The 17,307-nt window shown below is 37.8% G+C and overlaps 2 protein-coding genes across 2 annotated transcripts; one reads left to right on the forward strand and one right to left on the reverse strand.

The window, feature by feature from the left end:
* LOC119898745 (cytochrome P450 3A40-like) lies at nt 1–7,100 on the reverse strand. Its single transcript, XM_038712956.1, has 13 exons — nt 6,945–7,100; nt 6,758–6,851; nt 4,155–4,207; nt 3,841–3,940; nt 3,625–3,738; nt 3,297–3,385; nt 3,032–3,180; nt 2,758–2,885; nt 2,593–2,668; nt 2,355–2,515; nt 908–1,134; nt 637–799; nt 1–324 (listed from the first exon to the last, which is right to left on the reverse strand). Exons 1-13 carry the CDS (start codon nt 7,013–7,015, stop codon nt 235–237), a joined length of 1,515 nt encoding a protein of 504 aa, XP_038568884.1. The 5' UTR covers nt 7,016–7,100; the 3' UTR covers nt 1–234.
* Nucleotides 7,101–7,516: 416 nt separating this feature from the next.
* Nucleotides 7,517–16,783, forward strand: LOC119898746 (cytochrome P450 3A30-like). Its single transcript, XM_038712957.1, has 14 exons — nt 7,517–7,643; nt 7,828–7,921; nt 8,075–8,127; nt 8,526–8,625; nt 11,210–11,323; nt 11,435–11,523; nt 12,623–12,765; nt 12,869–12,996; nt 13,781–13,856; nt 13,979–14,139; nt 14,239–14,306; nt 15,129–15,287; nt 15,493–15,655; nt 15,767–16,783. The coding sequence occupies exons 1-14, from the start codon at nt 7,573–7,575 to the stop codon at nt 15,839–15,841; spliced, it is 1,494 nt and encodes a 497-aa protein (XP_038568885.1). The 5' UTR covers nt 7,517–7,572; the 3' UTR covers nt 15,842–16,783.
* Nucleotides 16,784–17,307: the final 524 nt, after the last annotated feature.

The following is a 17,307-nucleotide window of genomic DNA, read 5'->3' on the forward strand; positions in this document are numbered from 1 at the left end:
AAACGTCCAAACTACCCTTTACTGTTAATGCAGGCTTTACAAATCAGTTTGTCACTCAGTTAAAAATTAATATTAACATATGCTTTGAGAAGAACAAAAAAAGAGAAGTAACTGATATAGATGTACGCACAACTGTACAATTACTATGATAGAAATGGATGATAAATGGACATGATGTTTCTTCACAATAGGTCTGTACACATCAACGATGATCTTTTATTTTGTTGTTATTTTTTAGTTTGAAGGTTCAGACCGTGGCACCAGCTTCAGTTTGATTGGTCGTTTTGGACTTATCAGGCCCTGGATATCCAGCTCAATGGGGATCTAGCAGGAAATTACATGTGAAGAGAAAATAAGTGTAAACAGTCCAAAAGTCCATCAAAGAATACAAATCTTCTAACAAGTGGCAGTATCACAGAGGGTAGAAAGGTAGTAATGAATGCACTACTTGAAATTGTCACATCCAGTATCTACTGTATTCTGTTCAAAGTCTCAGGTAGTGCCTTTTTATCTTTGAACAGGCATACTGTATCTTTATTGGCTACATTTGGTATTATGTAACCCTCAATAAACAGGATTACTCATGTGCAATAAAAAAAAGAGAAGCAGTGTAAAGATGAACATCTGTGGTCTCACCTCAGTCTCCTTACACACAGAGAAGCTGTACGTCTGGAGGATCTCCACCACTGCTAGTTTCATCAGCACCAAAGCAAATCGCATCCCAATGCAATTCCTTGGCCCTGCCCCGAAAGGCATGTACGTGTACGGGTCAATAGTCTCCTTGTTTTCCTTGCTGAACCTGAAGGTACACACGCACACACAACAGAAATTAGACTGTTGACCTGCAGAGCCCAGGTCCTTTCTGTGGCTGTTTTGGTAAACCTAAACATATTAATCCTTTCTATACCTCTCAGGTTTGAACTCCTCCGGCTCGGGCCACAGATCAGGGTCCCGGTGCAGGGGCCACGTGGGTACCATGACGACCATACCTTTGGGAATCACAAGGCCATTTATCTCCACAGTCGCCTTGGCCACGCGCTCCAGACGTGGAGCAATGGGGTACAATCGGAGAGACTCGTTGACAACACTATCTAGATACTCCATCTGCATCAGAGCCTGGTACTCAACTGGAGCCTACACAAACGCACAGGCACACATATACATGACTGCTATATTCTTAATCATGACACTCAGGAGAAGATCACAGCCAAAGTTAGGAGCCACAACAAGTGCTAAAGGGATACAGTGATGGTCGACATATGTAGTGAGGTTAAAAAAACTGTTACTGACATACTCTTTAAGATTATAATATCCAACAATCACAATGGTAAGACTACAAATTACACTATACCTTAATCTTTAAAGCTTTTGTAATTTGCTCTTGTTGTACACGTTCTATCTTGTTTGTTTAATCCACGCAACAAAACAGCTGTTTCTGTTTGTTATGCTAAGCTTGAGACACAAAATATTATCATCTAAATCTGCACTTTTTAGGCTCTTTTAGGTCATTGTTTTGGTTTTGTGGCCTGTAAATTCCATCCTTGTTTACACTACCAGTACCTTTTTCAGCAAATAAATTCTGTATGCAACCTGCCCAGCATCAAATAGGAGACAGACAATCTTAGCAAATAGCTGGTGATCTTAAATTGAAATTATGCATTTCCGAAGATTCATGTAAATGTCTCTGTGGGTCTACGCAGAGAAGGGTGTTCTGGGTAACGCAGAGAAGCCGATGTGCACTCCTTGCAAATCTCAACTGTGCGTTGTGCAGACCTGCGCGTCAAAAAGTTGATTGGTTGATTCAAACAAAGAGGAAAACGTAAAAAAAGAAGCATAATTTCTGCTAAAGCAGCTAAAGACTCAGATACTTCTCTCAAAAGTTGGTAGAAACCAATGCACAGCTGAAAGAATATATATTGAATATTTGACTTAAATCATCAGGTGACCACAAACACAAGTCCTGATGATTGTTAATGTTGTATAAATATATGTTAGCCAAGTTTATGCAAGTTTGTAATGTGATGGCGCAATGGGTAAGACACATCCCTTTGGTGTTAGAGACCCGGGTTCAATCCCCCACTGTTACTCATCCACCATTGTGTCTCTGAGCAAGACACTTAACCCCTCGTTGCTCCAGAGGCGTGCGACCTCTGACATAAAACAGCAATTGTAAGTCGATTTGGAGAAAAGCGTCAGCTAAATGAATAAATGTAATAATGTATCAGATCAATGTGATTTTTAGCTTGTTACGCAATTCCTCTGCTCATATAAAATCAATGAAAGCAGCATTAAATTAATCATCTTGAGACCTTTCTGCTACCTCAAACGTTGTACTCTCCTCACTCCCAACATACCTTGTTAGGGAAGGTGGCATCGACCTCTTCCTGCAGCCGTTTCATGACATGAGGGTTTCTCGCCAGATTGTAAGCCAAGAAAGTGAGAGAGCTACTAGTTGTTTCATAGCCAGCAAAGAGGAAAATCATTGCCTGAGAAAGGATCTCATGATCATTTAAACCTGGGAAGAGAGCAAGTAGATATGATTTAGAATTGCTTTCACTTGTGCTTTTATGTGTATGTGTACACATGTGTCACCTTTATCATTTTCCACTTTACTGAGGTCATTGTTTTTCTGGGAATTAATCATCAGCTGAAGAAAATCCACTCGATTCTAAAAGTAGACATATATGAGAATAGCTTTGATTACATTTCAAAATCTGCTGTACATATGTACACACACACGTGCAAAGACAGCCATACCTTTAGCTTGGTGGTCTCTCGATTAGCTTTGATCTTCTTCAGTGCAGCGTAAAAGAAGTCCAAGACAGATTTTGGGAAAAAGGAAAACTCCAACTTCTCAAAAATAGGAGCCATAAAGGGGAAGAAAGCTGGAATTAAGCAGAAAGGCAGTGACTGTATCGACTGTAAACATCCACAGTAAGTCACCTAGAACAGATATTTTAGGTTTACCAGCCAAGTAAAAGGACAAAATTTTAAATAGCTAAATTTTACAGAAATAAATTGAATACCGTACCAATAAAGAGGAAGATAGGGTTGAAAAGGTCAAACTTCAGCATCTTCTTGATGTTAGCGACAAAGGGGTCTGTAGGGTTGTTGAGTGAGTCTATGTCTACACTGAAGGCTGTGCTCGTTACTACATCCATACTGTAAGGTCCAAAGAACCTGAAGCACCCACAAACACATCAGAGATGTCCTCATCCTTTTAATGCCTAAAAAGAGTTTACTTGCATTTTCTGGAGTAACTTTAAATGAACGGAATATGTATAAAGTGTTCTTACTCCTTCAGCTCTAAGGGTTCATCCTTGTCTGCCGTCTTTTTCATGCTGCTGATCAGGTTAGCAGAGTGGTGCTTCATTATGTCAAACATCTGAGGCACAGACAGGGACAGACAGATGAAAACTGCTATACACAGGCTTAGTGGAAAATAGAATACACAGTACAGTACACTGGCACTGAGTTCCTGCTGTCTCTGTTTGTGCTTCCTCCTGATCAATGGTTCCCAACCCAGGGATCGAGACCAAATTACAAAACAGACCTGGATTGAAAAGTTTTCTGTTCAACATGCAATAAAGGGCAGAGGAGGTACAGAGCAAGAGAGGGCTGTACCTCTTTCAGTCTTCCTGAGGTAAAGGAGGGAGAGAGGACACTGCGGATCCTCCTCCACTGGTCATCCTCAGCGATGGACACAGCATCGTACAGTTCCCCGTTCAGACGGAAGTTCTGTAACAGAGTTAGGAAACATCTGGTGATGATGAGGACAGTTCAATTAAAATGCAGCAACCTAATGAGTGAGTGAATGTGCTACACTGGAAGTTTGCATACTCTGCGATTGGTGAAGAGAGAGTAACACTCCTTTATCAGAACCGTTTTTATCATGGCAGGATCTGTGATACACAGCACTGGCTGACGGCCATCAAAAATGCTGAATATGATAAGAAAAGCACAGAATATGAATATAAAAACACCAGGCGAGATTTGTATGCAGTCACACAAAAATGTACCCTTGTAAAACAGGTAACACTATAAACAGAAATGCTTTAAGTAGACTGACAACCAGGACAACAATCAGATATAAATTATATGCATGCAGAAACACACACTCACACACACACACACAGTACAACATGCAGACTTACCCCCATGTTTTCCCATATTTCTTGAAGCACTCCGAATCAAAGTGCATGAATCCCTGTGTACAAGGATAATAAAATATATATATTTATATATAATATATAGATTATGAATTGGACAATTTTTTTCAGTCCACTTTAACATAGTGGAGATACTTGTAACAGAACAACTATATTTATTTTAATCATTAACAATAACAAATTCTGAAGGATATATGAACTGGACATTAACTTGATAAATCTTTTGTTTTACAAAACAGTTAACGCAATCATCTAAACATCTTCACTTCAAAGTTGATTGCATTCTATTAAATAGCAACATTTTAAAACACTGACAGCTCTTACCACAAATACTGTAAAACTAAAGGTTCAGTGTGTAAGTTTTAGTGGCATCTAGTGGTGAGGGTTGTAACTTGCAACCAGCGGCTCATGGTACATTCACGTGCTCCTTGGATGGTCCCATTTCCTGAGTTGTGAAGACATTCTTCTAACTTCAGTGTGTGTTCATGTGTATGTTGGATTAGCACGATTAGACCATATAAACAACATGCAGACATCTAGTTCACTCTGTATTACAAATTACATTTGCAAAATGATTTTGCACAAACCTAAGCCTAAACCTGTATACTTCTTTATGTCCAATGTACACTTTATTTCTCTTTTTGCAATAAAGTTTTAAGGAGGAAAAAAGGATTCTGATTATTGCGACACCACATGAATGCACCGCTCACCCTCTTTTTCCAAGCACGCAGGAGAAGCTATGGTGTCCAACAAGCTCTATCGGCTCTTAACACCAAATAATACGTGTGGGCCTCCATTTGTCCACATTTATCTTCTTTTCTTAATTCTAAAAAAAACAGAGAACTAACACCACTACTAACTTTTCTTCTCTTTTTCTTCTACGTATTCAATTTAGTGACGAAACACGCTCTGTAGAGCGCAAAGAGACCTTTGTGTGTGTATAATAACAGTAATAACTAAGAACAGAGTGAAAAAACATTGAATTTACCATTGTGGGATTAATAAGTCATAAGACATTAAGTATGTCTTCTTCTTCTTCTTGTCCATTTAGGCTACTGTAGAAACATGCCGTGCAACATGGCAAAGTTCATGTACAGGGACCCGCGATATGTAGATAGAAATGACTCATTCTAAGGTAATAAAAACATATTGGTTCAATATGCAAGGTCTTTATACACCACTGAAAACTTAGTCATGTATATTATATTGCATTTCTGTCAGTAGATCCTCCTAAATATTACACACTGTATCTTTAAATGCGTAGTTCCAAAAAGGGACAGGCGTCTCAATTAAAAGCCTGGTCTGGTTTTTATATAAGTCTTTGGATGTACAAAACCTCTGAAAGCTTTAAGAATTAAAGGCCCGTCCCAAATCTAGGTAGGGTGAGTTCAGTGATTGAAGCAAATGAAAGCACGGACTAATAATTGAAGTTTTACGGTAAATTGTTTTGAGACCACCTTTTTTAGCCACTATTGGTAAAATGGAAACTTTCATTGTAATAAAAAAATGTAATAACAAAACTGAGATATACTTAAAGGAGATCTATTATGCTTTTCCATATGTTATGACTTATCTACAATGTTACAATATTGGATGTTCATGTTAAACATGGCCAAAGCTTCAAATAATGAGGCTAAAGTATTTAAAAGAAATCCCTGTGAGCAAAACCCTTAGATTTCCTCCTGTTCTGAACACTCTGTTTTCAACAGCTTTTTCTACCAACAGCTCGGTTCTACAACATACTGAGCTAGACGGAGTAGTGTTCCATATATGGTCATTTGCTCCGCACAGCAACGGCACAGCTACGCTCAGCCTGTCTGTACCACTCAGCGACAACAACAGCCTGGTAACATGCATCAGGTCTTGGCCAATCAGAAGACAGTGGGCTTTGAGGTTGAGGGCCTTAAAGCTTGTAAGACTGAAAATAATTTTTTTGAACTTTGAATCATGCAAAGCTTCCATACAGGAGTCACAGAACTACAATATAGGACTGGAAAAGAAGTATAATAGGTCTCCTTTAAACTTTAATTTTACTGCAAAAAGTCTAGCACTTCCCCCTTTCCTGTGAACTTTAAACATGGGAAATTAATTCACTAGAAACTATTTTCTACCAAATATATTTTTAAGGTTTTTTCACCCCTTTCATCATCTGCCAATTTACATAGGTAAGGAAGAGACTGTTGAAACAACGCTTAAAAGCTGTGATAACTCTACAACTACACCTCCTGTGATATATGTACAAAACCCATGGGAGATTTAATGATTGATTGTATTATTGAACTTTGTCATAAATAGCTAGGGCCATTCCATACTGTCAGCAAGCATAGTTTAGACACCAATAGAGCAGAAATGACTAGTTTTGCTCAAAATTATGCCTCAACTTTTCATTAAGACAGACTATTTTAGAAGTCTACAAGAAAACACTGTTCACATTCATGTAACAACACACCTTTATAGACTCACTATAACTATTCATTATCAATTTTAATGTTCCCACTTTGTCAGGTGATCCAGTATTTACCTTGATAAGCTTGTACACTCAGGCTAAATTTATGTTGTATTGCTTGTGAAAAGTCATATCCACCAACCTTTTTATATGCCAGCATAGTGCCGAAAAAAGGAATTGGTCTGGGACCAGGGACGCCCATTTTCTTAAATGTTCCAAATGGCCAGCAGACATACCTGTGTAAAACAAAATACATTTTTGTCATATACACAGGTAAACACACATAATCACAATACAAATACTTGGGACATGTATTCTTAAACACTTACACAAAGATCAGTGTTATGAGAGCAACCAGGAGGGTCCATGTCTCAGCGGAGAAAAAGAAAAAGTAGCCCATCTCTGCACCTTTTCTCTCGTCTATCAATGGCAGCTCAAGTTCCACTGTAGCTCCAATTCCCGACCAAAGGCTTTTATGTCCTGCTGAACAGACTTGTTGCGTGAGTAAGGGAAGTGTGTGAGAGTTGAACCAATAGCAGGCGGCAATGTCATGTGAATCATTGACAGGAAGAGACCAAGCAGCATTTATAATTTTCATGTTTCATCAGCCCTGTCATCTGAGGCAGAAATCTTGATACAAACATCATTATATTGCTTGTCTTCAGTACTAAAAAACACATACAAAGTTTATGAAAACAGCTATAATAGTACATAATTTATTTCCTCCTAAATGCATATAGAGACATGTACTGATGTGTGTGGTTGTAAAAGTGTTTTATTTAGACATGTCCAGGCTTATTCTCTTTGCGTGAGTGGCAGAAACTTGTGCACTTCTGTTTTTTGTCATTCCTGGTGTTATGCAACTGCACAGGAAGAGGGAGGGGACTTTCTGGGCATGCATTTCAGTGTTCAGTGCAAAACAGAGATCACCACAATTTGTTCAAGCAAGAGAGAGCTATGGGCTATCTTCCCTTCCTCTCTTCAGAAACATGGATTCTACTGTTCACATTTATCTGCATATTTGTTACGTAAGGATACGAGTGATTTTGATCAAAGCAGATTATTTGTACTTCATCTGAAAGTGGTAACCTACAGTAAAGGAATGCACCAAAGCACCAAAGTTTTCCCTTTTCCTTTCAAGTTAACAATAAACAGTGTTTGACTGACTGACACTGTAACTGATATGCTTTAATGCTTTTCTATTCTCCACAGGTATGGCTACTGGACTTTCGGAACATTTGAGAAGTTGGGGATCCCTGGTCCCAAGCCTTTGATGTACTTCGGCACAATTGGCAGGCACAATCCTGTATGTAAATCTTTATAAATATTATTTTTGAATTTAAATGACTTATTTACATTGTTTTTGTCGTTTGAGTCTAAAGATGTAGACTGAGTTGGTAAGGATAAAGACAATGATGTGATTTGTGATATATGATGAAAATATATTCTCTCTTGCAAGGTTTACTACTTAGCTGACAACGAGTGTGCTCAAAAGTATGGAAGAGTATGGGGGTGAGTCTAAAAAGCTTTGTAAAGTGGAAATATAAGAATTAAGACTAACATCAATAATAATAACAAAAAAATTTATTTGTAGTGCACTTTACATTTGAAGCAAATCTCAAAGTGCTACAGTTAAGATCATAAAAGCAAGGGAAAAACATCAATATAAAATACAAAAAGATAATGCAACAGCTTGCAGGGTTAATTAAAACTCATACGTTCTGCTAAAAAGAGCTACCCATTATTATTGTGAAACGGCGTGTTAGCATGATTTTGAACCTTGAACCTCTCACTTGGTTGTTTGTGTCAGCACTACTGTTTGAAATGCAGCGAATATTCTCCTACTACACTAACAAGTGTTTTACACTAAATGCCCCAAAAAGTAAATTTGTGATTGTGTAAATGTCCAGCATGTACGAGCTCAGGAGGCCCATGCTGGCTGTGATGGACCCTGACATGTTGAAAACCATCCTGGTGAAGGAGTGCTTCACCTACTTTACCAACCGGAGGGTGAGAACACAAATAAAAATAAATATGGCCCTTTTTCTTTTTCAGCACTGCTGAATGATCAAGCTGTGAACCATAAATCTACAGGTGCTGGTCATATAATTAGAATATAATCAAAAAGTTGATTTATTTCAGTAATTCCATTCAAAAAGTGAAACTTGGATATTATATTCATTCATTACACACAGACTGATATATTTCAAATGTTTATTTCATTTAATTGTGATGATTAAAACTGACAACTAATGAAAATCCCAAATTCAGTATCTCTGAAAATTAGAATATTACTTAATACCAATACAAAGAAAGGATTTTTAGAAATGTTGGCCAACTGAAAAGTATGAACATGAAAAGTATGAGCATGTACAGCACTCAATACTTAGTTGGGGCTCCTTTTGCCTGAATTCCTGCAGCAATGCGGCGTGGCATGGAGTCGATCAGTCTGTGGCACTGCTCAGGTGTTATGAGAGCCCAGGTTGCTCTGATAGTGGCCTTCAGCTCTTCTGCATTGTTGGGTCTATCGTATCACATCTTCCTCTTCACAATACCCCAAAGATTTTGAATAGGGTTAAGGTCAGGCGAGTTTGCTGGCCAATTAAGAACAGGGATACCATGGTCCTTAAACCAGGTACTGGTTGCTTTGGCACTGTGTGCAGGTGCCAAGTCCTGTTGGAAAATGAAATCTGCATCTCCATAAAGTTGGTCAGCAGCAGGAAGCATGAAGTGCTCTAAAACTTCCTGGTAGACGACCGCGTTGACCTTGGACCTCAGAAAACACAGTGGACCAACACCAGCAGATGACATGGCACCCCAAACCATCACTGACTGTGGAAACTTTACACTGGACTTCAAGCAACGTGGATTCTGTGCCTCTCCTCTCTTCCTCCAGACTCCGGGACCTTGATTTCCAAAGGAAATGCAAAATTTACTTTCATCAGAGAACATAACTTTGGACCACTCAGCAGAAGTCCAGTCCTTTTTGTCTTTAGCCCAAGCGAGACGCTTCTGACGCTGTGTCTTGTTCAAGAGTGGCTTGACACAAGGAATGCGACAGCTGAAACCCATGTCTTGCATACGTCTGTGCGTGGTGGTTCTTGAAGCACCGACTCCAGCTGCAGTCCACTCTTTGTGAGTCTCTCTACTAATGTGCTTGGACACAGAGCTCTGTGAACAGCCAGCCTCTTTAGCAATGACCTTTTGTGTCTTGCCCTCCTTGTTCAAGGTGTCAATGGTCGTCTTTTGGACAGCTGTCAAGTCAGCAGTCTTCCCCATGATTGTGTAGCCTACAGGACTAGACTGAGAGACCATTTAAAGGCCTTTGCAGGTGTGTTCTAATTTTTTGAGATACTGATTTTGGGGTTTTCATTAGTTGTCAGTTATAATCATCAAAATTAAAAGGAATGAACACTTGAAATATATCAGTCTGTGTGGAATGAATGTATACATTATACAAGTTTCACTTTCTGAATGGAATTACTGAAATAAATAAACTTTTTGCTGATATTCTAATTATATGACCAGCACCTGTAAATAAAACAAATAAATAAAAAAGTTAAAAAGCAATTTCCATGAAAACACAATTGGTTAACTCTGAGCTCAGAACATTTCCATTCAAACTGTGATTACCACAGTAATGCACAGTTCAAATTACATCTTTTCATGAACATGGTGAACATGACCCAATTTCAGTAGAAAAGATTGTAGCCATTATAAAGGCCCCATGAGGCTTTAATAATCAGATTACAACCACAATAAACTTGGAAAGAAGTTTGGAATAAGGTAAATCAAAAGAGGTTATTCTCTAACATGCTAATATTAGCGTGCATAACTAGCCAACAGTCCAGCAGGGTGACTACGCCACACAGGGAGCCACTGCTAGTTCAGCTAACACATACATTTAAAAGGACTGGTATTATTCTATATTTTTCTTATGGTCAACAAATCCAATGAAAAGACCAAAACCAAATTTTTTTTAATTCTACCTAACCTGTCTGTGGCATTCAGTACCATAGCAAATGTTACTCAAATAGGAATAAATAGCTGCAAATTAATACATAATTTGGTGTTTGGTGCTCTAGTGAGTAATAACAACAACAGCAGGACAGGGTATGTGAGATTGATAAAAAATATGTTTATCCCTACGTCCATGTTCATCGTAATGAAGGAACATGTCACCCAGTGCAACAGTTAGGCTCATTTATGCATTTATAATAGTTTTTGGACAACAGTGGCACAGAGAAAATCATTATTTTTAATTAAATATTTAAATAAATAAATAAATAATTATTTTGTTATTAATTATATAAAGCCGTGGCTACACTATACTTGTTAGTAGGATCAATTCATTGTGGGTTTTGGTCTTTTTATGGAATTAGTAGACAATAAAAAAACAAAACAAATAATAAAAGCAATGTTGTTGACACACCGCATGATCTTAGTTTGTTTACTGTTTAATGTCATTAAAAGTGCAATAAGCTGCAGTTGCAGATTCTTTGTCCAGAGTAGTACTGTTAACAGCTATTTCACAAATACTTCTGAACCCACACACGCACCAACACAAAGCGTGCTGACCAGTATTTCCGTTTAGAACATACGTCTGAATGGGGACCTCTATGATGCAGTGTCTACTGTTGAGGATGATCACTGGAAACGGATTCGTAACATCCTCTCTCCCTTCTTCACCTCTGGCCATATAAAGGAGGTAAATTGTCAATTTACTTAATTTCCTCAGCACATACTTGTGTAGACTGAAGACAGTCATCTTCATTCTTCATGTACTTCTGCTGTTTTTGCATTTTTTCTTTCATCTAAGATGTTTAGCATCATGAAACATCATTCACACAAACTGACAGCCAGCCTACAGTCCAAGGTGCACGATGATGAAGTTATTACTATAAAAGAGTGAGTAATACCACCATATACATTTAAATGTTACTTGAATCAAACCTAGTATTCCTTTTTATCCTTGATCCCCAAGGATCTATGCATTTAAATGACAGACCACCACCCAAGATGGCCACACAAATAAACCAAACATGTTCATTAGTGAGCTTAAGAGGTGTTGGTAGGTGGATCGTGTTACCTTTGAATGGAGACAGGCTAGCTGTTTTCCTCTGTTTGCAGTCTTTGTGCTAAGCTAAGCTAACCAACAGCCGCCTGTAGTTCCATATTTACAGAACACACGAGAATAGTTTCAATCTTCTAAGCAAGAAAGTGTATTTCCAAAAAAGTTGAACTATTCCTTCATTTGATTTTAAATATTTGACTGAAAATCTATCCTAATGGTGGTTTCTAAACATCCATAAGTAAAACCTCATTTTCTGAAGCTAAGTTAGCATCTAAGATCACAGTTGACTAAAGTGAAACCAAGAAGTGCATTACTGTATTTCATTAACTTTTCATCATATTGTCATGTATGCCTTTTGCCACCCTCATTCTAGGTTTTTTCTAGGCAGACTGACAATTAGATTAGCAACAAACCTTCATTGGATTAGTTGCAGACATTCATTGCTCTATAATATAAAACATGTCGTCTCTGGAAATTGCTGTACAGATGAATTAGACAACATTGTTTAAAAATACAAAACATGTCCATAAAGGTTGACTATTCAGAGCTAGACATTAATCATCTAGTCTCCACTATCAAGGCATATGCTATAAATCCTATATTTATTTTAAGTACATAATTACAGTACATTTTGTGATATCTGCAAAATTAAAATGACAATATACACAAAGGCTAATTTGTATTTCAGATTTACAATTTTATGTTTGTCATACAGCTTGTATGGCTTCCTCGATGGGTGTAATTTCCTCTGACAGGAGAGGAAATTACACCCATATATACATATATATGATTAAGAAATTATTTTTGTAAATATGAACATATGTGCTCAATAACTTGAAATACCATGATGAAAGCACTTTTACACCAAGCTGACATAATGACTAATTAAGGACTGGGGAGCAAACATGATGAAATCTAATGTGTGTATTTCAGCATCTTTGGACCCTACAGTATAGATGTGATGGCGAGCTGTGCATTCAGTGTGGATATGGATACGATCAACAACCCCTCAAGTCCACTCATCACCCACGCTTCAAAGTTGTTTAAGTTCTCCAAAAGTCTTTTCCTTTTCCAGGGTACATCACTGCTTTCCCATGACAGAATTGTTTCTTTTTATTGATGTAAACAGCTTTGTTTAGCAAATAAAAGTATAATTGTTAACCCCCTTTTCCTTCCCAGGGTGTTTTCCCTTCTTTCTTCCTCTGTTGGAACTGCTGGGTGTCTCTTTCTTCCCTAAGACATCTACTGGTTTCTTTAAAACAGTGGTGGAGAAGATCCGAGCAGAACGGAATAAGAGCTCACAACAGGTCTGGAGAAAACACACAACTAGGGGTGGGCAATATGGATAAAATCGCAGTATTGCAGTAGGCCTATGTATAATCTTATACTAAGATGGATATATACACTGTACATTACAATAAAGTAACATTTCCAGAAAAACAATGGAGAAAGAAAGATAGCTGACTAAACACTCTCACTTCAAGAATCATTTTGTAACTGGAGCATTCAATCATATCACACAATCTCCATCAGCCAATGGAGTCTACCCAGTTGTCATGGAAACTTTCCAACAAAAGAGAAACAAATTTTCATATTTTTCTGAGCTTTTTAAGGACTTCTTGTCTATGTTGTTTTCAAGGTTCATTCTTGACATCAGCAGTTGAAAAAACAATCTCACCTAAAGGTCCATTTTGTAACTTTTCTGGAGCTTACACGTCATTTCACATAATCTTCAATACCAGACAAACATTTGTTCAATGAAATTTCTAAATTCAAGAATTAACATTTAAATTCAACTTTTAAGCCAACATGGATGAGAAGTCCTCAACGGGCTCAGAAAGAAAGGACATTTGAATATCTACACTGCCGTGACAACTGGGCAGACTCCATTTACTGATGAAGATCATGTGATACGATCAAACGCTCCAGATCAGGCGCTAAATCGACCTTGAGGAGAGAATGTTTTGTCAACTGCTGTTACAGCTGTAAAATTGTGTACAAATAAAAGTACACAAAATTCTGTGAATCCAAATATTCACACAGCACATAAAACACGAGAACATGCAAAGTAATTATCTGACCTGTTTTCAGAATTCGGGAGATGTCCTTCAACATATGATGAACTCTCAGCAAGCCAATGAACCCAATAAAGAAAAGCAGAATAAGGGTAATTACCCAGTGACATCACACACATACAGAAGCACAAACGTACTCTCACATTTATTGACACCAAAGGTTTTAGGCCTGCTTTCATCTCCTTCCCTGTTCATGGATCCTGTGTCCTGATAGGTCTTACTGATCACGAGATCACTTCTCAAGCGACAATGTTTGTGTTTGCTGGTTACGAGACGAGTGCCACCACTCTCGTTTTCTTGGCCTACAATTTGGCAAGAAATCCTGAAGTCATGAAACACCTGCAAGAGGAGATAGAATCCACGTTTCCTAATAAGGTAGTGAGGTTTCTGCTACAGGAGTCGTCCTCTCCATTTCATTTCATTGATGAAACTACAGTATTCAAAGTGTGAATTGTGTTCAATCAAATTGTGTAGGGTCCAGTCCAATATGAAGCTCTGATGCAGATGGAGTACCTAGACAGTGTGGTCCATGAGAGTCTGAGGTAATGAGCGTCTTCTTTTGCTACTTGATGGCTGAACAGGCTGATGAGGTGACGTCAGGTCAAGATGTTTTCACAGTAAATATGATAAAGTTTAAGAAGAAAAACAAAGTATATTTTCTAAAACATTAAACCTTTATCAAGCACTCTTTTTAACGTTAACATTAATTTAAATTATCTGTGAATGTGTAATGTGAAAAAATAATTTGTAGTACCAAACCCACTGACAATGAACACCTTTATATGCAGCTTTTAGCTATTAAAGTCACATTCACCCGTTTTATTAATCCCACATAGAAAACTGTAGGCAGATATTTCCAGGAAACAGGGCTTGTGGTAAATATTCTTGAAAATTGCTTAATGCTGTTTTAATAGTTAAAGTGAAGCTTTGACGTCAGAGCAGAAGCTTCTTTCATCGCAGGTCTACACTCGGGATATAAATTTGAGCAAAATTAGTTTTGCTGTTGATCATAAACTACTGTACTGGATAAATCAGACATTTGTCCTTATGGTAGTTCTAGAGGAAAAGTCAGCGGATCACTGACGTTAATGCATGATTCTCTTAAACAAATTTCACGATAATCCATACAATATTTGTCAAGATATTTTAGACTAGACCAAAAAATTGCCATCAGCAAGGAGCCTTGCCACTAAGATTTTCTAAAAGAAAGTTTTAAAAATGCAAACAGTACAAAAACGGTTTAAAACCTAACCGGGCATTGAAACAATAGGAAAAACACTGTCTAAAGAACATGCTTATACTTTTGGGGTAGTTTGGATTGAATGTATATTCAGTATTTAGAAATGTTCTTGTTTTGTCACTAGGCTCTACCCTCCATCTCCACGTCTGGAACGAATAGCCAAAGAAACTGTCAAGATCAGTGGAATCACAATCCCAAAGGACATGCTTGTTATGACCCCCGTCTACGCTCTGCATCGTGACCCTGAACTATGGCCAGATCCAGAGGAGTTCAAACCTGAAAGGTAAAGTGTCGAAGTGTGTACTGTAAAACATTACTCAAGGATTATTTTAAGATTAATTAATCAATAATTAATAATTTTGGTAATAATTTATAATGCAGTTTTAAGATTTGGTGAACGGTTATAGAGAGCGGTGCATACATTACTAAAAACATTCATCTTTGGTAAATCTTGAGAAAGTCACTTTTTTATTTTGTTGTTTTACAAGATTTAGTAAGCAGAACAGGCAGAGCATCAACCCATACACTTACCTGCCATTTGGGATCGGGCCAAGGAACTGTTTGGGGATGCGATTTGCTCTTGTGATGATTAAACTGGCCTTGGTGGAAGTTTTGCAGAACTACAGCTTTTCAGTCTGTGAGGAGACAGAGGTGATTATATTTAAATGGTCTACATGTTTGCTTTGACATAATAAGACACTTGACAAGCTAGATTTGCATTAAGAGCAAGTTTCTGAACAGGTGAATTTGTCCTTTCCCCAGTTCCCTTTGAAGATGGACCCTTTAAGCCTTGTTGGACCCCTACAACCAATCAAACTAAAGCTGGTGACACGTTAAATCAAGTGCAACGAGGAAGCACTTAGTACTTGATCCCTCATAGCTGACCTATCCTCTAAATTTGCAATTTTAGTGACAGAAATGCTACTTAACAAGTTTTAGATGTGTATCATAAGTTTGTAATCTGATCTGAGTCAAAACAGGCATAGTGATAAACCACAATACAATAACCCTTTGGTAATGATCCAAATATGTTATCTACCAAATTTGGTGGTGATCATATGAATGTTTCACAAAACTTTAAAAAGATTGTGTATATTACATAGTTACATGTACACATAGCCATAAGCTTTGATAAAAATACTGTGAACTGGTGATACTTGTGGAGGCTAATGAACAAAGCATATGATGCATGTTTCTATTTGTGTGTTTTCAGGTAGTTCTTTAGAGAGTGATGGTGCATGATAATAATTACTAACCCACCAATACCACAGGTCTAGCACAAACTCATTTCCATTGTCACACATACAGTTTTCCTGATTTGATGATTTGACCAGGAAATTTAGGAGGAAACTGGGGTACTTGTAGTACACCCCCACGAGTATGTATAATGTATAATTATGTATGTATAATTACTGAGCCACACAACACTCCCAAGTTTTGAAATGAGGAAAATGAGGGAAAAAAAGACGGTGAATAATTAACAGGACAACTTATCAACGCCTTCACACATAATGACCACAAAAATACAAAAAAACCTGTATGATGCAAGGCAATGCAATATCACCATCTATGCATACTATCATAACAATTCAGTTTACTACAACTGAAGTCAGCTAGGTGATGACTCACTTGAATGATGAGTTAAGGGTTAGGCTGTACTTTGTTTTGTTGTATTGCACTGCATTACATCAGGTGTTTCTGATATTTTATTGTCCATCTAATCTATGGAGGAGCAAATCAACAACTATATGGAACAATTAAAACTTCGTACAAACAGTATTTACGTATATTACAGGCCTCTTCATTTTCCTGGTCACTGTGTAAGAAGCTTTACATTGCGATTTAAAAGATGGTACTGACTTTGGTAGAAAAGGACTCTTGGAAGACTTATTCAGTAGTCTTGGAGCTCTGATAACCACAGCTGAGTCCCCTGTGGTCTTCAGACAGGCCCTGCCTGAGTACTTGAGGCCACGTGTCATGAGGGTTTACTGGGCTCTGGTTTGGCATGAGCTGTGATTACTTAAATACAATTTATCACCCCGACACATAAACGGAGAAAAGAACTGAGCTAAATGTGAGGAAGTGATAAGAAAAGTGACAAGTTGATTTGGCAGATATGCACAAACATGTGACTCACCAGTCATGTGTGCAGGTGTGTTAAATTAGGTGAGAAGGTACCTGGAGCTGTAACAAAGGGAGAGTTTACTGTTTGTTTGTGTAGTTACATAACATTATTTTACATTAGAGAACCACGGTCACATCAAGGACAAACTTTAGCAGTATTACTGAAGTAGCTTTACAGA

This window comes from Micropterus salmoides, unplaced genomic scaffold (genome assembly GCF_014851395.1).
Source record: "Micropterus salmoides isolate LMB-PRFRI ecotype aquatic unplaced genomic scaffold, ASM1485139v1 Ms_hic_scaffold_12, whole genome shotgun sequence".
In the NCBI taxonomy this organism is placed as follows: domain Eukaryota; kingdom Metazoa; phylum Chordata; class Actinopteri; order Centrarchiformes; family Centrarchidae; genus Micropterus; species Micropterus salmoides.

What these genes read in the sequence shown, in the direction of transcription:
- LOC119898746 (XM_038712957.1), top strand. Translation starts at nt 7,573, where the DNA reads ATGGGCTATCTTCCCTTCCTCTCTTCAGAAACATGGATTCTACTGTTC. An exon ending in CCTACTTTACCAACCGGAGG is followed by an intron (nt 8,626 to 11,209) that starts GTGAGAACACAA and finishes ATTTCCGTTTAG; the next exon opens with AACATACGTCTGAATGGGGA. An exon ending in CCTCTGGCCATATAAAGGAG is followed by an intron (nt 11,324 to 11,434) that starts GTAAATTGTCAA and finishes CTTTCATCTAAG; the next exon opens with ATGTTTAGCATCATGAAACA.
- LOC119898745 (XM_038712956.1), bottom strand. Translation starts at nt 7,015, where the DNA reads ATGGGCTACTTTTTCTTTTTCTCCGCTGAGACATGGACCCTCCTGGTT. An exon ending in CCTCAGGAAGACTGAAAGAG is followed by an intron (nt 3,386 to 3,624) that starts GTACAGCCCTCT and finishes TCTGTGCCTCAG; the next exon opens with ATGTTTGACATAATGAAGCA. An exon ending in CCCTATCTTCCTCTTTATTG is followed by an intron (nt 2,886 to 3,031) that starts GTACGGTATTCA and finishes GCTTAATTCCAG; the next exon opens with CTTTCTTCCCCTTTATGGCT.